Below are 25,962 nucleotides of genomic sequence, written 5' to 3' on the forward strand. Positions count from 1 at the left end.
TTTTATATATTTTAAAAATGTCTTCTCACATGGATACATATTGCCAAATACTGATATCAATCCACAAATATCAATTTAATTGAGCACATTCACCTTTTTTAGAAGGTATTAATAGACTTCTACTAGATTCATTTCTTGATATTTACCTTAAAACATAGCATCATATTAAAGAATAATTCCTATCAGTTTTAAGATTAAGGAGAAAGCTTTTGAATTGCACAGTTAAATGGATTTTGAAAAACAGAAATTTCCTTTACACTTGCACTGAGGTCCAGGAAAACGCTGCTGAAAATGTAGTTTGAACTCAGAAAATAGCTGCTACTAATATGTGTGGCAATGAAAATGCAATTTCTTACTTAAACTTTGGACAGAACAGGAAGCCCACAAAACAGTATGACATTACTTACGATTCAAACAATGTTAGTTGTCTTTGAATAACTTTACTGCAGCATAAATTTCACAGCTAAGCACTGTTTTCCCTTGTAACTTTAGATTAAATTCATTAAGAAACATTAATCTGCCACAAAAGCTAATTTACAAAGCCATTTGTGTTCAAAAACAGTGGATGAAGATGATTCTTCTCATTCAATAAAAATTTCAATCTCAGCCTGAACCCAAAACATCACAATGAAATATGGCCACTGCTAAGCCATTGAACTCTTGTGTGGTAGGGCAAGTGAAGGTATTCAGCTTCTGTTTCTGACCCCAAAATCCCAGAAGTGAGCATGACTAAGCTTATAAGAGGAAATGAAGTTCACCATTGACACCACTGGTTTCATAATGTGAAAGATTCAAAATTTTCAGAGTATCTGCTGATGAGTAACACCATAATTAATCACAAGCTTTAACAATACATTTTCACAAGCTTGAAAATTTTTCTAACTCAGCCCTTTTCTTCTCCACATGTATTTTTACCATCAGATGACACATAGTTTAGCAGATTCCACTTCAGGAATTAGTATTTTCTTTACTTTGAAAAGATCGTTGCAGATAGTTGTTCCACAGACTATTCACAGAGGCTAATTCTTGAGTCACTTCAAACTTAGTATTTACTCCTCAAATAAACAATGGAGCAGCATCAGAAACATCCATCAACTCTCAGGAACAACAGAAAAGCATTCAAAATTATTTGCTTTGTTTTTAACTGAATATTAATGTTATTTCCTCAATCTTTTCCAAAAGCCTAGTATTCTTAAGCAAGTTTATTTTCTCTGGACATATTTCTTTACTTGCTTCAATTGAATATGATTTAATTAACTCAACATAGGTAAACAGCTTTCCTCACTTGACTAACAGATGAGCCACTCAGAAGCTTACTTTGGATGCTATTTCTCTTTCATTTTTTGCTGAGAAATTCTGCTGTGAAAAAATATTTCATTTTAAATTCTATTTTTTCTACTTGCTGCCTCCTATAATAAGTTAGGAACACTGTGATGAGTATTTAGTCTGATCACATAAAAATATATCATATTGTTTTAGCATAGCTATTGTGTCACTGCATAATAAACATAATGTTTTACCCTCTAATCCTATAGCAAGTCCAAAAGTAAAACTCTACCCTTCACTTAGGTGCGTGCATGCTCAGTCGTGTCCAACTCTTTGCAACCCTGTGGACTGTAGCCCGCCAGGTTCCTCTGTCCATGGGATTTTCCAAACGAGAATATGGGAGTGGGTTGCCATTTCCTCCTCCAGGGGATCTTCCCAACCTGGGGATGGAACTCACGTCTCCTGTGTTTCCTGCGTTGGCAGGCTGATTCTTTACCACTGAGCCACTGGAGAAGCTTTAAAGTGCCTTAAAAATGTGACTTTTGAAGTCTACTTTTCCCTCCCTTTTTGCTTTAACATGATGGGTGTGCACTGGTAATAAAAAATAAAATAAAACATTACAGTAGAATGGTAAGTGTGGCACTGGAGACACTGTCAAGTTGTAACTGCGCTACTGCAGTTGGTAGCATGTCCAGCAAGGGTGTGAGGCTGCCACAGCACAACTGCGACCACAAACAACATGCAACAAATGAGCAGCACTATGTTCCAACAAGCTATTTAGGTACCTAAAACTTAATTTCACATGATTTTTATGTGTTACAAAACAGTATTCTACTTTTGATTGTTTTGTAATCAGTAATATAAAAATCAGTTTTGGGTCCTGGGTCTTGCAGAAATAGGCAGCAGTAATTGATTGGCCCACTACTACAGTTTGCCAACCCCTAAATTAGATGGTGGTATTTCCTAGAATGCTATCATTTTAGGCAGGGCTGCTTGGAGTCAGGTAAAATGAAATCGAAACTGTCTAACCTCCCCCACTGATCTGAGGATGCACCGTGTGTGTCCTAGACTGTGGACGCTGTAAGGCAATCAAGTTCATGAATCTGATGAGCATCTGAACCCAGCACCCTACTAAGCATGTGAATGCGGTGGGGAAGGAAAGTGGGAATAGATGAGAAGTAGGAAATGGGAGCTGCTCTCAAGGGGCTACAGTCAAATTTTGAGGATTATACTGACACATACAGACACTAAGAGGATGAGGACTGTTAACATATGCTCTTAATAGTAACAAAGGTCTTTTGAATGTAGTTGGTGCCTAATAAATATTTGGAGAAGGTATCAATGAGTAAATAATACATAATTAGACCAGCTCTAAACTAATCGGAGCTCACTATGGTTGCAATGTTAAGCCCATAGGTTCTGGGGTCTGACTGCCTGGGTTTAAATCTTGCTCTGGTTATTTACTACCTCTACAACTTCATACAGATTATTCAACAACTTTTAGCCTTACTTCCCTGTCTGTAAAATGAGAGTAATAATATTATCTATCTCATAAGCTTGTTGTGAGCATCAAATGAGATAATGGATATAAAGCACTTGGTGTGGAGTCTAAAAAGCTCAATAAATAATAGCTTAAACTATTGTTATTAGAGAAGGAAGATTACTTGGAGGCTTAAGGAATTAGAGCAGCTACCTGGAAGAGGTGGATGTTAAAAGAACATGGATGGGGAAGAGGAGAAAGGTAAGTACAGGCATGGGGTCAAAGACACAGCTTGGAAGCTAGGTTCGTCAGGCAGTGTTTGAGAGCCTTGGGTTTCCTGTTGAGTCACTTTCAGGCCAGTGCTCAAAGGAGGAGCAATAAGGGCAGAGCTGCTCGTGTTTACCCAGTAGACAACCAAAAGCACAGCTTGGGGAGCAATAACACCCCTTTGAGATGCCTTGCCTGGACTTATGGCCCATTGACTTCCAGAAGCACAGCGCTAGAGAGGCCAGAGCCAGGGAAGCCAGCGAGTGGCTCTCAGGAGCTGTCTGCAGGTGCATCTCATCTTCATCATCACCATGGCGGCAGTGGCCAATATTTGTTGAGCATCTGTGAGCAGGGCATGGTGCTGGAGAACAAGGAGGTAAAAGACATTTTATGATTTCAAAGAAACTATAACTTACTTTAGACAGTATAGCAGAGCACAACATACTTCAATAATACTTTCTGATAATAGGAAGCATAGGCCTTAGGGGCCCAGGGTTCTGACACCAGCACTGCCAAGCTGTGCGTCATCATGTACATGATAGGCCTCCATTTCCATACTATAAACAAATCAAATCTGATGCTATGGTTTTCAGACTGACTTCAGAATCCCTTCCTCAAAGCAAAGCTTGTGTGCATGCATGCTCACTCACTTCAGTTGTGTCCGACTCCTTGCAACCATAGGGACTACAGTCCACCAGGCTCCTCTGTCCAAGGGACTCTCCAGGCAAGAATGCTGGAATGGATTGCCATGCCCTCTTCCAGGGGATCTTCCCAACCCATATGGATTGAAGCCGGGTCTCCTGAATTGGAAGTGGATTCTTTACTGCCAAGTCATTGGGGAAGCCCAAAGCAAAGCTTAGGATGTATTAAAGATAAAAGAAGTTTGTTGGATGGGATAAGCTGAAGGGTCTTTCCCATCAGGCCCCCTCACCTTAGCCCATGACAGGTTCTAGTAACACAATTTGAAAACCACTGCATGCAAGGTCAGCAGTGCTAGTCTGTCACAGCTTGAAGATTCTCTCCAGGGGTAGATGGTGCTCTGAACCAAAGGGCTGTGCTGAGGTGTGCCTCCCCCTGTGACCTCAGGGAGAGGTCAAAGAAGGATTCAAACGGTGTTTCCTTGGGTGTGGATATTGAAGGACATGTACATTCAAGAGATTGAGAGGAGAACAAAACAAAACAGGGAATCAAAATCCTGGCCCCCTGAGGCCTATGCTTCCTATTGCCAGAAAGTATTACTGGAGTATTACTGGAAATACAGAAATTACAGAAAGTATTACTGGGGTGACAGACTTTATTTATTTAATTTTTTGGCTCCCAAATCACTGCAGCCAGGAAATTAAAAGATGCTTGCTCCTTGGAAGAAAAGCTATGACAAACCTAGATAGCATATTAAAAAGCAGAGATGTTACTTTGCCAACAAAGGTCCATCTAGTCAAAGCGATGGTTTTTCCAGTAGTCATGCATGGATGTGAGAGTTGGACTATAAGGAAAGCTGAGTGCCGAAGAATTGATGCTTTTGAACTATGGTGTTAGAGAAGACTCTTGAGAGTCCCTTGGACTGCAAGGAGATCCAACCAGTCCATCCTGAAGGAAATCAGTCCTGAATATTCATTGGAAGGACTAATGCTGAAGCTGAAACTCCAGTGCTGAAGCTGAAACTCCAATACTTTGGCCACCTGATGCGAAGAACTGACTCATTTGAAAAGACCCTGATGTTGGGAAAGATTGAAGGCAGGAGGAGAAGGGGACGACAAAGTATGAGATGGTTGGACGGCATCACCGACTCAATGGACATGAGTTTGAGTAAACTCCAGGAGTTGATGATGGACAGGGAGGCCTAGCGTGCTGCAGTCCATGGGGTCGCAGAGTCGGACACAACTAAGCGACTGAACTGAACTGCATTACTGGAGTATGTTGTGCTCTGCTGTACTATCTAAAGTTAAGTTATCATCTCTTTGAAATCATAAAATGTCTTTTACATCCTAGTTCTCCAGCACTGTGCCCTGCTCACAGATGCTCAACAAATAATGGCCACTGCTGTCATGGATGATAAAGATGAGGTGCACCTGCAGAGAGCTCCTGAGAGCCACTCGCTGGCATCCTTGGCTCTTCTCTCAAGACTCACAGCTGAGAAAAGGTGAGGAGATGGGCCCAGGGCTCAGCAAAAACACAACTTAACTACAGCAGGAGAGTTCTAAAGGGGACAGTGAAGTGGGAAATAAGAACGAGGTTGGATTAAGAAGACCCATACCTAGGAGGGCCCCTGCTGCAAGGCTGCATGGCCATCTGACCAGTGAAGACCATGGTCAGGGGACACAGCAGCTATTGAGGCACCTGTACTGTGTCTGCTGTGGCTGTGGGTGGCCCTCAGCAAACTTCCCTGACACCTGCCACATCCCTTGCCACATACCTGAGCTCTGTTGTTACAAGGCCCTATAAGGGGTTGGGGCCCAGGGACAGGGACTTAACACCCCAAGCAATTATGCCCAGATTTCCAAATATGCCCAGCTTGAGCCTACGGAGGAACAGAAGTATCGCCATAGGGAAATCTGTGAGGCTTAACAATGCATTGTGTCAGGTAGATGCCCTAATTCAGGAGCTAAAAGCTTTTAAACTATCATCAAGTACCCCTAATCCCCAAATGCTCTTAATCTTCTGAAACACCCTTGCATTCTTAGGAGTGTAAGGGTGGCAACAGCTATTATCCTCATTTAACAGGGAAATAGAGGCCAAGAAAGAATCAGTCATGAAGCCTAAGACAACAAGAAAGGTGAGATGCGGAGGAACTCAAAATCTGGGGAGACATTCAATGAAGAAAGGAACTGGCAGAAGGCCAGGATAAAGGACTGGAAATGAAGAGAAGACACACTGACTCAGTCTCCCATCTCATTTGGAAAGCCTTCTCTGACACCCTCTGGAGAGGATGGTTCCCTGCTCCATGCTGCCCCAGTGCCCTGAAAGTGTCCTAACACAGCATCCCTCACGTTGTCGGGACTGAAAGGTCCATCAAGGCAGGGGTTCTATCCATCTCATTCACGGTGTGTCCCCAGTGCCTAAGCTTTACTGAATAAACTGTAAGGACTTGGATGGGAAAGGAAACACTAGTAACTGATGCACAGAGAAAAGAGACTCAGAAGCATGTGGCTAAATGTCTGGCCTCTGGCTGGGGCCAGACCAAAAACTTCAGGCCACTATCAAATGCAGCCTTCCCCAGCCACATTACAAACCACAACCTGTCCCTGCCCCCACTCCACCATCCCAGCACGTCCCATCCCTTCCCCTTTTTTATTTCTGTCCATAGTGGTGGTGGTGTTCAGTCGCCAAGTCATATCCAACTCTTTGCGACCCCGTGGACTGCAGCACGTCAGGCCTCCCTGTCCCCACCATCTCCCAGAGTTGTACTTGCCATAGTACTTGGCCCCAACCAACATACTACATATGTTATTTATGTGTTTACTATGTTTCTTCCCATCCTAGAATGTACAGGCTGTGTAAGGACAGGAACTCACTGATGTAACCCTCATTTCTAGAACAGTGTCTGGCGCACAGTAGGTTATCAATAATGTTGGCTCAATGAAAGAATCATGGAACAAATGAACGGCTCTCCAACCTACGGTTCACAGTAATCCCCGAACTTTTCACATGTGAGCACTTCCTCCATGGTTTCTTCCCTGTGTCTCCCATTCCAAGGACCCACGGGCAACGTAGATCTGGTGCTCCCCACTCTGTCTCTTTCTCACCCTCCCACCGTCCTCTTTGCTCTCAACACTTACTCCTTGCCTACTGCTTCTCTCTTCCATTGCACTGGCACATAGAAACATCCAAAACGGTCAATCAGAAACCAGCCCTGTGTGCATTTGCCCAAGATCCTACTTCTAACAGAGGCAGCAGGAGTGAAATGAAGTAAGAGTATGGAAACGTCTGCTGCCAGACGGCCAAGGACAGTACCAGAGCTTCCAGAAATCTGTGAATGGATTCTTATTCTTCAGCTAGCATCACTTGTTGGAGCAAGGAGTCCCCTGAAATTATGGCCTGTTGTATAAAGCAGAACTTCTTTTTCTTTCTCTCACCTTTCTCAAGCCTTCAGGGATGGGGACTTCCTTATTCTATTAGGTGTTTGTGGAATGGCTACATTCATGTAATATAGGCCTTTCTTAACCTATGGTCTTCCATGTAACCCCTTCCCTGCTGTTATCCTCTCTAAATGAAGAGACTTAATTTTGTCATTCAGTTATGTCAACAATGATTTAGGGGACCCACCATGTGACTGGCACTTTTCTAGACCCTAGGATTATAAGGTTCTTACTTTCTAGTAAGGAGGAGAGACAATAAATGAGAAAATATGCAATCAACCAGGTGATCATTGCTAAGAAGAAAAATAAATCAGAGTAATGAAATAGAATTAGAAGATGATGACTAGCAGGGTAGGGGTGGGGAGGGGTTCTACCATGAAACCAGGAAGCCTCCTTTGATAAGGTGACATTTGAGCAGAGACCTGAAAAAATGAAGAATCATACCATTTGACTATCTGTGGCAACAGGATTCCAACCAGTGGGAACAGCAAGTGCAGATGCCATGAGGTAGGAGGTTCTTTATCATCACCTCCTAGTTACCTTTTCTAAAATTTTCAAATTATTTCTTACTTAAGGTATGCAGGTGACACTAGTGGTGAAGAATCTGCCTGCCCATGCAGGAGACATGAGACAAGGGTTCAATCCCTGGGAAGATCCTCTGGAGGAGGAAATGGCAACCCACTCCAGTATTCTTGCCTGGAGAATCCCATGGACAGAGAAGCCTGGAGGGCTGTAGTCCATAGGCTCCAAAGAGTCAGACACAACTGAAGTGGCTTAGAACATAGCATATAAGGTATAGAGTCCAAAACTGCACTCAACTATTTCAGGGACTGGTCCACCAAAACCTCTTAATTATAATGATGACTAAAAAAAAAACCATAGAAGTTACTGAGAGCTTACTATGTGCCAGTCACTGCCTGGTTCACCCAGCTCATAAGCACCAGAGCCAGCATTCAAACCCCAGGCCATCTGGCTCTGGCACCAGGGAGGTTGACAGTAGTCCTGTGGTTCATTTGCAGTACACATATCAGTGACATCCATCATTTGGGTCTCCTTTTTATTTCATTTATCCTAAGGACATGCTCTGTGCTAGGCACTGTGCCATGAGGGAGGGATACAGAGAGGAATACACCGGAGATGGAGCCCTTGAGGCCTTGGGAGGGCCACAGTTCAGCAGCGAGAAGAGGCACAGACAGCCGGAGCGCCAGGCAGAGGCCGAGCACTGCAGATGTGGTGATGTGGTGCAAGAAGAGGAGGCCTCCAAACACACCTGCACGGAGGCACAGCCTCCAGAAGCAGTGAAGGAATTCCTGGGCCCCCTTCCTGCATCACATGAACAGCTCAGAGCCCACTGCTCCCTATGGATAATGTGGGCTGGTTTTAGTAACAGTAATAACCATAACAATAGCCACTGGTGTCAAGTTGATCACACACCAAGGATTGTGCCAAGACTTTTACATACAGAAAGAAATGTTGAAAGCAGCTAACATTCCTCCAGAGTCCACTCTGTCTTCACTACCTTCCACGCTGGGACGGAGACAAGAGACCCTGCAAAGACCAGCATCCGTATGTGCACATTCTAAACATCTACTGAGTGATAAGAGAAAAGATGTGTATGGCGTCTACTGAGATAAGCCTAGAATAAAAATATTGGCCTGCCATTATGGACCAACCTTCATGCTTTCTGGGAAGATCGAGGCAGAGGGACACTGACATAGACAGGGAGTTGGTAACAAAAGCAAGCAAAGGTTGGTTTCCCAAAGGAAGGGATCCACATGAAGAGGAGGTGCTCCCTTCTCCTGGTGTCTGAGACTGGGCCCCCCATGTCGGGAGGCAAGGCCTGGTGGGGGAAACCCGAGAGTGTAACAAGGAAGGACGGAGTAACATCTGAATCAGCACATGCCAATGAAGGGGTGGGTAAACACCTCCTGCAGCACACAGGTCCACAGCCCCTCCCCCAGTCCTCCCTTCTCAGTCTTGGAGCAAATTCTTCAAGTCTAACCATGCTGAACAGCTGAGAGTCCGCAGACCCAGGACTGGAAGCAGGATCTTCTGACACCAGGTCTGGCTTTTCTCCCCTGCGGTGCAGTTTACAAGCTTCACACTTTAAATATTTTTCACTGAATGTGTTTTTTTTTCTGCATTTGCCTACAAATGAACTTCATGTCACTTTCCACCCCACTTTCTGGACTAAAGAGATGGTCACTAAAATCATAATAGTCACTGAGACAATGACAGAAATCTGTCCTTGCTTCCCTCTCTCCTCCCACCTTCCATTCATGATCCTTCCATGGTGGACACTGCCTCCCTCTTCTTCTGCAAGATGCAAGGCTCTCTACGAAGCATGAGCCTTACCAGGAATGCTAGGTGGCTATGGGAATGTATCATGAAGGAACAGGTTATGGCAAAGGTGCAGGTGTAGCTTAAAACAGATACTCTAAAATGGTTTACTTTCCATAGTCCACACCGTCAAGACTCAAATTAATGGTACAGATCTTATTAGCCTCATGAAGTTCCTCCACTGCTACCCTACCTCAAATAGGGTAGCTTAAAGCAGTATCTCACCATGTGGGTGGCTAATATATTAAATCATAGTAGTAATTAATCCTTACCCATAAAGTACTTGAGCTCCTGACACATCCTGTAAATGGAGACCTAAATAAATTCAAGGGTATACCCAAGTTGGTTAGGACCTCTGATGCCCAGCGAGTTTCCAGAAGGTGATGATAAGGGCCGGGACACTTCGGAAGGGAAGGAGAGCACCCACTGACCACACCCTTCCCTGTCCTGAGTGCTCCATGAGACACTCTCACTTGAGCTCATTTAATTCCTGCAACAATCCTGAGAAGAACTGGGATTCCCAAACAGACCTGCTTGAATTCCTTCTGCCTGGAGCTAACTAAAGAAAAGAGCAGAACAAACAGTCTCAGAACAAGGAAGACTCCATGTTACATGTATTAGAACAATGAGATTCCAACCATCACTTTACCACTGAATTCTTGTGAGACCTTATAAAAATCACATGGCCTCTCCCAGGCCTTAATATTTCCCTTTTCAAAGGTAGGGAGGCTCTGGGTACTGGAAACGCCTTGTTCTATGGAACCTGAGAGGCTTAGGAAGCAGGAGCTCCGATCCTTCCAGAAATCAGGGAACCTTCCTGCACTCACCTTTGCCAACCTACCTCCTCACAACAGAGTCAGGGTCCAGAGCCCCCTGTTGAGGGGGCTATAACCTCTCCTTTTACATACCAGCAGGAATGGCTGGCAGGCTGCACAGATTAACAGATGAGAGATGCCCAGATAGGCAGCCAGGCTCCGATTGACTTTGACCAGCCTAGGCAACATGCCACAACAAAATCCTCCTTCTGCAGCCACTTTTCCTCCCCTAATCCCTGAACTGTGGCCACCCTCCCCTCTGCTCCTGGGATAGGAAGGTGCTGCTGTTTCTGGATGCTGCAAGAAGCTGATAATTTCTTTCCTGCAGGGTGACTGGGGCCACGTAGAGCATCTGTGACCACAATAAAGTGGTTGGAGATGAAAGGGGGATGATGAGGCAGAACTCTAATGGCACAGTGGTGTGGTAATTGAGCCAAGTCATGGCTGGGGCACACAGAAGGGTGGGAGGCTGCTAGGGCATAGATGCTGAGCCAAGAGAGAGACAGGGCTTGTCTGGGCTAATCCCGCTGCAGGGGAAGAATTTTTTTTTTATTTTTATTGGAGGACAGTTCATTTATAATGCTGTGTTAGTTTCAGGTGTACAACATAGTGAAAGGTTATACATATATTCACTCTTTCCTAGATTTTTTCCCCCCATTGAGGTCATTACAGAGTATTGATCAGAGTTCCCTATGCTCTACAGTAGGTCTTTATCAGTAACCTATCTGATATACAGTAGCGTGTATATGTCAATCCATATCTCTGTGGGAAGAATTAATGATAAAATGTTGCTCCTCTCCCAACCCTGGTCCCCAGCTCTGCCATAACCTCTCCTTAGAATTCTTTTTTATTGTGAATGGGCCTGTCTTCCTTACTGAACATTTGTCAAGATGATGAATGAATCAGTCAATGAAGAAAATTCGAACTTGGCCTCTAACCCCTCCATCTTTCCTTCTTGTTTCCTAACTATGTTAAGAATTTGTTAGGCGGATGTGACAGGTAGGTATATTATTCAAGTGTCAACTGCCCTTACTTTGGGGACTAAGTAATAAATCACAGTGGATTGGGGACAGCGTCCCTCCCAACTTCCAAATAATCTCCACCAAAGAAAGCCCTAGGTCATCTCCTAGTGACCTCTAATACTCTTTCTATGCTCTGCTGGCAAAAGCCTCATAAGGATTCCTCTGTTTATTCAAACCTTCACAATAACTCCCTTCAACCACCTGCTTTTCTCTTTCTGCTCCCTCAGGACCCTGATCCAGCATCCTACTGCTCCCGACAGCTGAGGGAATGGGACTCAAGTATGAGTTTCTTGGAAATAGTGAGAAATCTGCCCCTCTAGGGAGCTTTAGGATTGGTACCTGCCAGGGATGACCTGGGCATTGACCACATGTGGCAGACACGCATCAAGATGACCTCTGGAGGCCTGATGAGTCTGACTGTCACGCAATACTGCTTTCAGCTTCCCTATTCCCCATGTACACACTGCCCAGTGTCACAGATGCACTCATCTACTGGTGAGAGCTATGCTCCTGGGCTGTGCCTCAGACTGACCCCATCTTCGCAGCTGGAAACCATAGTATCCAGCTATTTCTAGGGAAACTAAAACTGTTCTTCTGTTCTTTCCCTGTGTAAGTCCTTCGCCATTTCCAGACCTTCTGAATTTATCACAGCCCACCACTGTGGGCTTACAAACCCATCTACCTGCTCCATGCTTTCTAAGGAGCTATAATTTTCACAAAATATTCTCTTCACCCCAAAGAGTCAAACCACAAAAAAGCTCTAAATCCCAAATCAGAACTCCCCATGGAGCACAGACCTGTAGAGGTGGAAAGTCATCCACTCAGCCACACATTGCGGTCTAGCACTGTGGCAGGGCACGTGGGAGGCATCGGAGGAAGAGAACCCAAGGTCTCTGCCCTCAGAAATTCATTATCTAATTCAGAGAGAAGAACTACACATGGGAAACAGCAGAGAGTGCTAAAAGACCACACTGAATTAGGGCTCAACTGTATGTTTCAAAATCCTACTCTACCAGGAGCATAGGAGCCAGAGAAAATCACCCAGTCTCATACTTAAACAACACCTCTCTTGTGATGGCAAAGCAGACTTTGTGGGGGACACACAGAGGGATTGCCAGGCCGCCTTGTCCCTCATAGAACTCAAAGTTAAGGAGACAGCAGACGGGGCAAAGCCATCTACAGAATACCGAAGAGAACACTGCAGACACCCTGAAAGGGCAACAATGTGGGAGAGGCAACAGAGAAGAGAGAAGAGAGCGCTGGTGAAGAAGACTTGGACATTTTTTTATAAAAAAGGTAGGTATCTAAATGTGTTTAAAATAGGCAGCACTCTGATAGATAGAAATAGGGAGCAGTGTGAATAAAGACAGAAAAAGGAAAAGTGCAGGATTTAGTGAAAGAACATCAAGAAGTCCCTGTGGTTAGAAAGAAGTCAGACTACGTGAAACCACAGAGATCTGCTTGCCATGGAGGGCCTCCAAGAGCGTGTTAAGAATCTTGGATTTGATTCTGATGGAAAAATCATAACCATTTATTCTTTTGGAAAACAGTAAGCCTTCTTGACAGAAAATCACTCTAGGGATCATGTTAAAAAATAAATTAGAAAGGGATACTGAAGGCAAGAAGATGTGTTGATAGCTACACAACAGTCCTAGCAAACAGTAACGAGCTCCTCTCCTGAGCAGCGGCAGGAATGGAGGGGGAGAAAAGAGACAGGGATTTGGGACAGATCTGAGACTGCAGAGACCTCAGGGAGCGGTCTTGTAGAGGTGGGAAGATATCTAGTTCACCCACTCATGGCTTCCAACCTCCCCATCTCTTTGTTTATAAATAAGGAAACTGAGTCACCAAATGGAAACGTCTTTTCCAAGTTCATAGCAAAAGTGAGTATGGGGTGCTGATGAGAACCCTGGGCCTCCAATTCTCAGTCCAAGGGTTCACTGAGGCACCAACGTGAGGGAACAGGAAAAGCTACAGGGAAAATTATTATGATGATTAGTGACATGTCAGACTGAGAAAGACAACTACTACATGTTATCAAATATATGCGAAATCTAAAAAAAATTAAATCTGGAAGAGATCTGACTATTCTTCAAAGCAAAATAGGCAAATGCCTGAGTATTGATTTCTACATACACAGGTTCTCCAAATCCATCTCTTCCCATCCTGATGGAGTTGACTCAAGGGGTGGAACAGTAGGGGTGGGGAACTGAAACACTGAGGGGACCCCAAAGGAATTGCTAGTAATACCTAAAATATGACTGACACTTCACAGAAAATATGTTTACCTACCTTCCCCACCCCATTTCCTCCACTCCCACTTTACCTCAGGACACATTCATTCTTTTGGTCAACAAATCTTTATCAGGTGTGTACTACTGTGGGTTCTCTGGTGGCTGCTGGGTTGCAAGGTTGCACAAGACACCTGGGAGTTACAGAGCCTTAGCAGTCACTTGAATCACTTGCCTCTGCCTAGGTGTACCTCAGCCAAGCTGGCTTATCCTGTTGGCATCTTCAAGCCAAGACCTTTAAACCAACAATCTCTCTCTAGAAAGTTTTGTAAAGACAACTCAAAATGGTTTGACCATTCCTCAAAAAGTTAAATACACAGTTATCATATGACCCAGCAACTCCACCTTCAGATGCACACCCAAAAGAACTGAAAACACATGTCCACACAAACACTTTTACACAAAATGCTCACAGCAGCATTCTTTATAATTGTCAAAAGGGAGAAACAACCTAGATGCCTATGAACAGAAGGACGGATAAACAAAATGCAGACTATCCACACAGTGGAACATTAGCCCTAAAAAGGAATGGAGTACTGATTCATGTTCCAACATGGATGATGCCTGAAAACATGCTAAGTGAAAGAAGACAGTTATAAAAAGCCACATATTATATGATTCCATTAATATGAAATTTCCAGAACAGACAAATCTGTAGAGATAGAAAGTAGATCAATGGTTGTCATGAGATGGAAGAGGGCAAAACAGGGAATGACTGCTAATGGACACAGTCTCCTTGGGAGTAACGAAAATATTCTAAAACTAGATTTTAGTGATGGTCGCATAGTACTAAAAAACATTGAGCTATACACTTTAAATAGGTAAATTGTATGATGTGTGAATTGAATTACATCATAATAAAGCTCTTCAATGAAAGGAAAAAAAAACCCTTAGAAACCTGACCTAAATGATACAAATTCTGCCACATGTGGCCAACTTTGAAGACATCTGCTTTTGCCTGTGGCATTATTAAACATGACCTAGAAAATACCTAAAATGCCATGGGTTGTGCTCAACAATGGCTTCTGACACTTTCTGGCTCATTTCATTGGGGGGAAATATGGCCTGAGACATTGAAAGATGGGATCTTATATCCAAAAACAAGTCCTATAGTAAAAGAGAAGGCTAGGCTATTAGCTAGCTATGGGGGAGCCCAGATCCAGGCTAAATCCTGTGCATTAGACCCCCAGGAACCCTAGACCTCCTTCCTTTGACTCATGACACATTTTCTGACGGTGGAAATATTGCTGAGGCGAGTGTTATCTTAAAAAACCACTGACTCTCACAGATGTCATTAATAGGGAAAATGGCCTGTAATTAACATAAGGGTAATTCATCTGCCAGGGAAGATTTTTAAATGAGAACTTATTTATACAGATGATAATAAATGACCTTTCAATATCAAGAAATCTCAAAGAGTTTTACGTCTATTAATTAGTCCCACTCCTCTCCGTGGGGAGGTATTCATTTGCCCCATCTGCAGTTTATCTACTGGCTTAATGCCAAAGGGCTAAGCAGGAATGGAGGGACCTTCCTTTGTATAATGAACAGTCATCCTCCAGATCCTGTAGATTTCATCTCATTAAATATGCACCCAACATCTCAGCAGAAGGAAAAAGGAAGTCTAAGAGTTCCATGATAATTATCCTTAATGATTTGATTAAAATAGGACAAGGAGACTCCCTGAAAAACTCTATTAGCTCAAAATAGTACCTGTCACACCCACTGGGCACTTCTGCATCCCAAAGAAATGGAAACCAAAGGCTTCTAATAGGGTCACAAGCTGTAGGAAAGGGGCAACTGGAGAAACTTCTTCAATCCCATTCTGTCCATTATAAAGGCAGAAGGATACTTTTTCTGTGGAGTATAAGCATCCATCTTGTCTCCCCCAATATATTACAAGCTCCTCCAGTGCAGAACCATTTAGGTACTGGAGAAGCATAGGAAAATAAATATTTGACTAGTTAAGCAACAGGAGGTTCTCCTTTCAAGGTTGGATTCCTTCATAGCATATCATTAAGAAGTTACTTTGTTCTTATTTCAGCTTTAGTGGAAAGCTATGTCTCTCATTGGAGAGTAGACCATCACCAGTCCTGTTCCAATGGAATCACTGTCACAGAGAGACTGCCAACAAGGGCTTCCAAATCAAGAAGTAGCTGCATGACCTTAACCAAATTATTTATCCCTCTCTGAATGTCAGCTATCTTGTTTGAAAACTGAGAATAACACCTGCCTCATGGAGTTATTGTGGAATTAAACAAGACATCATATATGAAATGCTTAACATAGAGCCTAGCACAATAAATTACAGTTTAAAAGCATCTTGCCTTTGAGACGACATGTCAACATTCCAACATGAATTTAAATAAAAGAAGCAAAACGCATTGAAAAACGATGAATAAAAACAGCATTGGTCTTCATGCAATTTACAAACACTAAGTAACAGAACACCATAATTGTCCTCTGGTTTCCCGCAGAGGAAGACTGAGGAACACAAAGTCCTTAGCCCTTTATCAAATTCATGAACAGAGTAAAGTTAAAATATAACCTCTGAAGCCCCTACTAATCCTAAGACTGCAATCACGGCATCTTAGAATGCTAATACCACAAAAATGTTTAGAGCTCAGTCCAACACTCTCCTCTAGTAGACAAAGAAACTCAAGACCGAGAGATTAAGCAATTTGCCCCAAATGACCCAGTCTGTTCCATGATTTCTTCAAATATGTGCTATTTCTAGCCCCTGCATTCTTCTTTTCCCCCTCTAATTAGCCTCTCTCAATACTCTCATCAATGACAGGAGCAATTTTACTGCAGAGAAGGAGCCTGTGTTTCCCATCCTTGAGGGAGACTGAAAGTTCACTTAAGGACAAAGACTGTGTCTTTCATCTCAATGCCTACCAAATGGCCCTCCACATTCTCACAAATCCCCACTGATTAACTGATTGAGCAACATAAACAGTTCTCTGCTTGTCTTATAGGAACTTCCTAAGTGTTAAGTGCGTGCAGACATAGCAGATCCTACTGTTAAGAACATCATCTTTCTCTCGACTACATCAGGCAGAGAACTCTTCATCTAACCCGAAGAAACAGTTCCTAGGGAGCCCGGGAAGACGCCAACAGAAAGGAGCCTCAACGTTGCCCCTTTCTGTCACAGTAGCTGTTGTCTTTAACCCCTATTCACTTCACCTCCACTCCCTTTACTTATCTCTGGGGTCACCAAAACTTCTCTGGGTTTTTGGTTCTAATAGACATATTAGAAGAGACATAACTCATAAGTTGAGACACAAAAGTAGAAGGAGAATATTTACATGACCCAGCTCTCAATATTAAAGTTGTGACCAGCACTGCAAGAACTCCAACAGCAGAGGGTGTGGGTTGGAGGTAGGGTGACAGAACTTCACAAGGCAGAAACCCTGTGGAATGTCAGTGGAGGAACGGAGTCTTCCACCCTTGTGACCCTTCAGAAGTCACATTTCTTTAGTACACCCCAGTTCTCCCAGTTACACAGGCTTGAAGATTTGGAGCTATCCCCTATCCCCTGAGTTCTCCACCATCCCTGCCCTTATCTAACATCCCCAAATCCCATCTTTTCTTCTATCATTTGCTGTTGTTGTTGCTGTCATTGTTCAGTCGCCCAGTCATGTCTGACTCTTCGCAACCCCATGGACTGCAACATGCCAGGCCTCCCTGTCCCTCACCATCTCCTGGAGTTTGCCCAAGTTCATGTCCAGTGCATCAATGATGCCATCCAGTCATCTCATCCTCTAATGTCCTCTTCTCCTTCTTCTGCCCTCTTCTCCTATCATCTGCTACCTCCCTATCATTTTGAACTTCTGCATCCAGGTCAAAGCCCTTATCACTTCCCACATGGGTCATACAATAAACTCCTAACTGGTCTCCCTTCTTGGACATTCCTCTTTCCAATCCATCCTGGACAGCACAGTCTAGAGTAGCGGTGCCCAATGTTTTTGGCACCAGAGACCAGTTTCATGGAAGAAAATTTTCCCACAGACAGGGAGTGAGTTAGGGGTGGTTCAGGCAGTAATGTGAGTGATGGGGAGCGGCAGATCAATCTTCACTCACTTGCCAACGGCTCATCTTCTGTTGTGCAGCCCATTTTCAAACAGCCCATGGACCAGTACTGCTCTGCAGCCCAGTAGTTGGGGACCCCTGGTCTCGGGTGACCACTTCCCCCCAGGTTGCTCAGAACTCTCATAGTTTTAGCATTGCAAGTCTCATTTCCTGGGGATACCCCGCTAAAGCCAGAGGCGGAGGGGGCGTCTAGGGAGACAGCCGGAAACCTTAACTGACCACAGTCTTCCCTCAAACAATGTTTTGTTCATGTCACTTTCTTGACTAAATGTTCCCTGCTCCCCATTTCTCATCAAAATAAACCTGAAAGCAGGCTCCAAAGATGCCTCAGAGAATGTGTAAGAAAGCATATTGAGCTGGGTAAGGGAATGAGGAATCCAGGCCTGGCTTTAGCCAAAGCCCTGTGAGACCCTTGGGAAAGTCACTCAGTCTAGCTGGATCTGTTTCCTCATCTGTAAAATTAGGAAGCTGACTATATTTCCTTTCAGATCCAAAATTCTGTAATTTTACTCTTCTATATACCCTCTGGTCTAGCCAGACTCACCAACTCACTCTAATCAAAACACATCCTATGAATTCTCACCTTTGTACCTTTGGTCTTTCCCTTCTCCCACCAGGATTTCTCCATTTTCTCATGCCCACCTGAATCTTCAAGGAACAACATAAACCCCCACCTTCTAAGGGAAGCCTAGGCTCAGTCCATGACGATTCCCTATGCTCCTGGGGTTTCTAACACTCAGCACTTCTCCTGTCCTGCTCCTTGTGCTCAAAATCCTTCTGTATGTGAAGCTACTTTATTAGAACTGGACCAAAATATCTCTGTTCTTTTGTGATTCCTTTTCAGAATCCTGAGCACACAGTGAATAATAGCAAGTGTCATCACTGAAAACTGATTGATGTACAGATACCTAGGGAAAAGTCCAACCAGGGATCTAGATGTAAGACAAATTAGAAAGGATAGGTAAATCTAGGTGTTTTTTTTTTTGGCACTTTACACAAGATTTTCAAATGCCTCCATAATTCAATAGTTCATTTACTCCAAAAACATTTACTAAGAATCTCCTGTTTTGCGATATTGCTGGCATGTCACAGGTACAGAGATGGAGAATAGAGACTCAGGTCTCTAACAAGTGGCTCTATTCACAGATATCATGAACTTCCACATTGTCCTTCAATTCTAACTTCTTAGCAAGAACTTAAAAGTCTCTGGTGGTGGCAGCTCCACCATCATCACACCCCTCCATACCAAAATTGGTCATATATCTAATTCTCCCTCTAGCCTCTAGAATTGTTAAATGAAAAATTTTTAAAAAGGGACTGCCCTGGTGGTCCAGTGGTTAAGAAGCCACCTGCCAGTGCATGGGACACAGGCTTGATCCCTGGTCCAGGAAGATCCCACATGTTGCAGAGCAACTAAGCCCATGTACCACAACTACCGAAGCCCAAGCACCCAGAGCCCAGGGCGCCACAACAAGAGAAGGCACCGCAACGAGAAGCCAGGGCACCATAACAAAGAGAAGCCCCCGCTCACAGCAACTAGAGAAAGCCTACGCACAGCAATGAAGACCCAGCACAGTCTAAAATAAAAAAATAATTTTTTAAAAAACGGAAATGTAAAAAATATTAAAAATAGATCAATAGATTAAAATACACATATCCACTTCCACTGGGCTTCCCAGGTGGCACAATGGTAAAGAATCTGTCTGCCAATGCAGGAGACATGGGTTCAATCCTTGGATAAAGATGATACCCTGGAGAAAGAGGATAATACTGTCTCCTACGTTCTTGCCTGGAAAATGCCATGGACAGAGGAGCCTGGCGGGCTACAGTCCATGCAGTTGAAAAGAGTCAGACATGACCGAGCATGCACACACACACACACACACACACACACACACACACACCCCTACATTAGCAAAACAACCTGAAACAAATCTCTTCCAATAATTATGTCCTGGCTCTCTACCTAGAGTCTCTAGTTTCTGCTTTGACAGATTTTTGTGCTGTGACATGATTAGTATCCTTCTTTGGTATGATTTGACTGTTGCCCTCCATTAGTCTTGATAAGTGACACATGCTAAGGATGTACTTGGCCCACGCCTCTGTCTTTTGGGACCCCTGCTGCAGGCATGATTGGAGAAGGAAATGGCAGCCCACTCCAGTGTTCTTGCCTGGAGAATCCCAGGGACGGGGGAACCTGGTGGGCTGCCGTCTATGGGGTCGCACAGAGTCGGACACGACTGAAGCGACTTAGCAGCAGCAGCAGCTGCATGCATGCATACACACACACTCCCCTAATTAAATGGGGCCAGGACTTGAGCAGTGTCACCTACTGTAATGACAACAGGTTCATGAGTAAATGGGGGAAGTAAATAAATCAAACGGTTTGCAGAGGGAGAGGTCAAGCTGGGCTGGGCCCAGAGTGATTCAGGTTCTGCCACAGAATGGGTGTCTCCTGGGATGGTCTAGTAGGACAATTAAAACCCCTATAAATAGGATGTGTTTGCAGGTGTCCAGTATCCTCTCTGGCTTCTGAATCTTCTGCTGATACCTCCTTAAGCAGGTAAGACATGTATGGGGAAGCAACAGCAGAATCCAAGAGCCTCTTGGTAGGGGCTGTGATGTGCTGGGCTGGGGAAGTCAAAGACTACTCCCTGTGGCGTTGGGTACCTTCCTGCTTCCTTTTTTGCCTCTATCTGAGAATATGATAGCTCAAGGCGGTGGGGGGAGGGATGTACTTCGGAGTCTGTAAAATACATATGCCATTGTTTCTCTGTGTCCTAGGCATCCCAAAATGAAAGACTAGAACTCTTGGTGGATAAATTAGTCCCCCATAGCGGAGCATTTCCCTTTTGTGAAAGTTAGGCCAGACCCAAGAGTTCAGGGCTCATTAGGGCCAAGGCCCCAGACCATGGGACCACAATAATATTCAAGTCTCACTGCAATGAATTGCCATAAGGGACTCTGCTTGTGCCCTGCAATTCATCATATGCCGCTCATCCTTAGAGGCATCACTGGCATGCTTTTGGAAATCCAGTGTGCTTTGCAGTTAGGACTTCAGTCTAGAGGCCTGCAAACTCAGTAACTAGAATTTTTACATCATAGAAGAAATATTATTGAGATGGAGATCCCAAAAGACTCCAGCCTCCCAACATAGCTCTGTAAACCTATCTGACTGTACATATTTCTTCTCATCTATGCAGTTAATTTAGCTTGCTATTTTTATCTATAACAGTTTTTATATTCACTTATTCTACTTGCAATATATTTATAATATTCCAACATGACCATGCAGGCCAGAAGCACTTGCTGGAATTTAGTCTCTCAGAAAGCTTCCTTGGCACATGGCAAGAGACCTCTAGCCTTCTTACCCACCTAAGTGAAGCTCATTAGAAGACTGAGGCCTTTTCAGAGGATCTATTGTGTGCCCTCTTCAGCGTGTTGGTCATTGGTAGAAAATTGTGCCTTATCATTCGGGCTTCTGGCCCTACCTCTATGGCCTTCCTGCTCTCCGTTCCTTTTTGTTCTAATATGAGCGTTTCAATCAAGCAAGTCCCACCTGAAGTAGAAGAGAAAGCATATAAAATCCCTATAATATTTTGTATTCTAGGACATCGTCTCTTTTTATAGCAGGGGACACATAGTTTTCACCTTTATTCCATTGTACACATGATATTTGGAGTCTGACTGTGGGTCAAAGAGAGTGAAGAGTATAGCTAACAATGAGCTCTGTCATTTCTTAAACTTTGTTCCCTGACCAAGAGGGGCCACTTTTCCTCTGGAAATGCTGTCTCCTGGTCTTCATTATAAATACAGACAATACAATGTTTCTTCTTTTAGGTTCCTTCATCTTTGCCAAAATGACCGAACTCCTGAACAGCATACTCACCGTGATCAAGGTGTTCCAGAAATATGCCAACAAGAATGGGGACTCCACCTCACTATGCAAGGAGGAGTTGAAGCAGCTGCTCTTTGCTGAGTTTGGAGACATCCTCCGGGTAAGATGCTCAGACTCTGAGCCCCATGGAGACAAGTGTGAATTACACTGACACCTGCCTTTAGAACGTCATGCTTTTTGTTTTATTTGTTCATGATCTACTCTGTGACTAAAAGAATTTCAGGCAGCTCCTTAGTTGTTCTCTTCCAGCACATACACACACACACACACACACACACACACCACAGATACATACCTCCTTGTATTTTAGTTCAAAGAAGAGGGAGTACAGCTTCAGGCTGGAAATCATTTCTCAGGAGAAAATCTAAGATTTGTATCTTGATTTCTATATTTAAGTGCTGTCCACACATCACATCATTCATTTGTTCAGTAAAGAGTCACTGAACATCTACTACACACCAGCACTATTCTGAGCATTGGGGATACAAACATGAATAAAACGAGCTTCCCCTCCCTCCAGGATCTCACAATGTGGTTAGAAAAAACAGATGAACAAACAATTACAACATAGCATGGGATGGAATGGGACAGCTTCCTCAAATGATTCAAAATAATTATTAATGAAGCTGATTTTAAATAAGTGTATCTATCCCTATTGTCATGCTCCCATTGGTCTAGCAAGGGATGAGATTCTGAGAAGCAGCTTATCAAAGACTAGAACCAAGCATAGACCACTTTAGATTAGTGATTTCTCAATCGAAGGTTTATACAGGACTAAATGGACTGGGGCACAGATATTGACACTACCCATAGAAGAACATCTGATTTTTTTGCTTGTTTTATCTTCACACAGAGACCAAATGACCCAGAGACTGTGGAAACCATCTTGAGCCTCTTGGATAGAAACAGAAACGAGCATGTTGATTTTCATGAATATCTCCTGATGGTGTTCCAGCTGGCCCAAGCCTGCTATCATAGTCTGGATAATGAATCAAGTGGAGATAGAACCTCCCAGCAAGAAAGGAAGCAGGAGGAAACACAAGACCATAAGTTTCCAAGAAATACAGGCAGACAACACAGGAAGAGGCTTCAGGGAGAAAGGCAGGATTCCTGCCACAGTCAGTCTGAGAAACAAAGTCAGGATACCCACCAAGATCGATCTGAGAGAGAAGACAAGGACTCTCGCTATGGTCAGACTGAGGGACAAGACAGGGACTCTCACTATGGTCAGACTGAGAGACAGGATCAGGACTCCAGCTCTGGTCAAAGACTGAGTAATAAATCTGGCAATGGCAATCCTGAAAGACAAGGCTATGTCTTTGCCCTAAATCAGTATGAGAAACAACTTCAAGATTCTCATTATGGCCAATCTGATAGGCTTGGACAACAGTCAAGCTATGGCCAGTCTGGAAGACTTAGAGAGGACCCTAAGTATAGCCACACAAACCAACAGGAATCGGGCTCTTATAATGAACAGCCTGGAAGGCTGGGTCAGGAATCAGGCTGTGGTCAGAGAAATAGGCAAGAATTGGATTCTCACTATGGCCAGACAGACAGACAAGGCCTGAGCTCTCACTATGGCCAGACAGACAGACAAGGCCTGAGCACTCAATATGGTCAGAGAGACAGACAAGGCCTGAGTTCTCACTATGGCCAGACAGACAGACAAGGTCTGAGCTCTCAGTATGGTCAGACAGATAAACAAGGTCTGAGCTCTCACGATGGTCAGACAGACAGACAAGGCCTGAGCTCTCACTATGGCCAGGCAGACAGACAAGGCCTGAGCTCTCATGATGGTCAGACAGACAGACAAGGCCTGAGCTCTCACTATGGTCAGACAGACAGACAAGGCCTGAGCTCTCAGTATGGTCAGACAGACAGACAAGACCTGAGCTCTCAGTATGGCCAGACAGACAGACAAGGCTGGAGCTCTCAATATGGTCAGACAGACAGACAAGGCCTGAGCTCTCATGATGGTCAGACAGACAGACAAGGCCAAAGATCTCACTATGATCAGACAGACAGACAAGGCCTGAGCTCTCACTATGGTCAGACATACAGACAAGGCCAGAGTTCCCATTATGATGAGACAGACAGACAAGGCCTGAGCACTCGATATAGTCAGACAGACAGACAAGGTGTGAACTCCCAATACGGTCAGTCAGAGACTGGTGAAACTAGGCAAAATAGGCGCTTCCAAGGGAGCGAGGGAACAAGCAGAGACTCACACATTGAGCAATCAGGAAGGCCAGGAAGACCAAGTCAACAGACTCAAGGACAGGAAGTAAACCGAAATCAGAGACAGAGATTCCAGACTAGGGAAGGGCAGCAGAACAGTCACCAGGCATGGGAGTCCGAAGAGGATAGCCAACACAAACTAGTAGCACAAATTCAGCAAGAAAGGCCACCCTGTCACAAAGGGAGAGGCTGGCAATCACACAGTAGTGAGCAGGGCCACAGACAGGACCAGACCAGGCAGAGTCATGGTGAGAAGCAGAGCCACCAGGCAGAGGAAGAGCAGGACCACCAGAGCTGCAGTAGACACAGTCATGAGGGTCAGGAAACTCCATGTGAGACATGGGACAGGGAAACCCATGAAGATGAGCAGACCCGTCAGAGACGAGACAGGCAAACCCGTGAAGATGAGCAGACCCGTCAGCGACGAGACAGGCAAACCCATGAAGATGAGCAGACCCGTCAGCGACGAGACAGGCAAACCCATGAAGATGAGCAGACCCATCAGAGACGAGACAGGCAAACCCATGAAGATGAGCAGACCCGTCAGAGACGAGACAGGCAAACCCATGAGGATGAGCAGACCCGTCAGAGACGAGACAGGCAGACTCATGAGGATGAGCAGACCCGTCAGAGACGAGACAGGCAGACTCATGAGGATGAGCAGACCCGTCAGAGACGAGACAGGCAGACCCATGAAGATGAGCAGACCCGTCAGAGACGAGACAGGCAGACCCATGAAGATGAGCAGACCCGTCAGAGACGAGACAGGCAGACCCATGAAGATGAGCAGACCCGTCAGAGACGAGACAGGCAGACCCATGAAGATGAGCAGACCCGTCAGAGACGAGACAGGCAAACCCATGAAGATGAGCAGACCCGTCAGCGACGAGACAGGCAAACCCATGAAGATGAGCAGACCCGTCAGCGACGAGACAGGCAAACCCATGAAGATGAGCAGACCCATCAGAGACGAGACAGGCAAACCCATGAAGATGAGCAGACCCGTCAGAGACGAGACAGGCAAACCCATGAGGATGAGCAGACCCGTCAGAGACGAGACAGGCAGACCCATGAAGATGAGCAGACCCGTCAGAGACGAGACAGGCAGACCCATGAAGATGAGCAGACCCGTCAGAGACGAGACAGGCAAACCCATGAGGATGAGCAGACCCGTCAGAGACGAGACAGGCAAACCCATGAGGATGAGCAGACCCGTCAGAGACGAGACAGGCAAACCCATGAGGATGAGCAGACCCGTCAGAGACGAGACAGGCAAACCCATGAGGATGAGCAGACCCATCAGAGACGAGACAGGCAAACCCATGAGGATGAGCAGACCCGTCAGAGACGAGACAGGCAAACCCATGAGGATGAGCAGACCCGTCAGAGACGAGACAGGCAGACTCATGAGGATGAGCAGACCCGTCAGAGACGAGACAGGCAGACTCATGAGGATGAGCAGACCCGTCAGAGACGAGACAGGCAGACCCATGAAGATGAGCAGACCCATCAGAGACGAGACAGGCAGACCCATGAAGATGAGCAGACCTGTCAGAGACGAGACAGGCAGACCCATGAAGATGAGCAGACCCGTCAGAGACGAGACAGGCAGACTCATGAAGAGGATCAAAACTGTCAACAACAACAGGATAGGCAAACCCATAAGGATAAAGAGACGTATCAAGAGTCCCAGTATCAACAATCCCATGGGACCCAGCAAGGATGTGCCAACAGAGAAAAATTCCATACGAGTGAAGATGACCAGAGTCCAAGTTCCCAAGGAAGACACAGCGACCTGGCCTTCCATCCAACCCAGAATGCTGGGAGACCCCAAAGAAGAGAACAGGGTGGAAGTCACCCTATCAAGGCAACTATTGCTCCCAATCCACTCTATGACTACGTACAAGAGCAGAAAGGGGTTTGGCACTAGGCTGTGCATTGCACCAAGAGCTAAAGCAACACGAAGCCAAGGAAGAAATCTACACATCAAATTCATCCTTAGTTCTGCTTAAGAGATTGAAAATATGTATCTTCATTCTCTCCTCTACTCTATCTAACCACAAGGATGCTTTTAGGAACTAGTATTCACTTCTAGGGCATTTCAGTTCTTTGATCAGCAATTCCAGGGTGCTCTGGCTCGGTAAAATCTGAGTGGTAAATTGGGTGAAATAATCAGA

General features: G+C 44.7%; 1 protein-coding gene across 1 annotated transcript; it reads left to right on the forward strand.

Moving 5' to 3' along the window:
- Positions 1-21,509: 21,509 nt before the first annotated feature.
- RPTN (repetin) lies at positions 21,510-25,715 on the forward strand. The gene is made up of 2 exons (XM_061168423.1): positions 21,510-21,647; positions 22,401-25,715. Exons 1-2 carry the CDS (start codon positions 21,510-21,512, stop codon positions 25,713-25,715), a joined length of 3,453 nt encoding a protein of 1,150 aa, XP_061024406.1.
- The last annotated feature ends 247 nt before the right edge of the window (positions 25,716-25,962 follow it).

The sequence above is a fragment of the Dama dama genome, chromosome 20 (assembly GCF_033118175.1).
Source record: "Dama dama isolate Ldn47 chromosome 20, ASM3311817v1, whole genome shotgun sequence".
In the NCBI taxonomy this organism is placed as follows: domain Eukaryota; kingdom Metazoa; phylum Chordata; class Mammalia; order Artiodactyla; family Cervidae; genus Dama; species Dama dama.

Excerpts from the sequence above, each read along its gene's own strand:
- RPTN (XM_061168423.1), top strand. The coding sequence starts at position 21,510 with ATGACCGAACTCCTGAACAGCATACTCACCGTGATCAAGGTGTTCCAG. Across the intron at positions 21,648-22,400 it reads AGTTTGGAGACATCCTCCGG|AGACCAAATGACCCAGAGAC; the intron begins GTAAGATGCTCA and ends ATCTTCACACAG.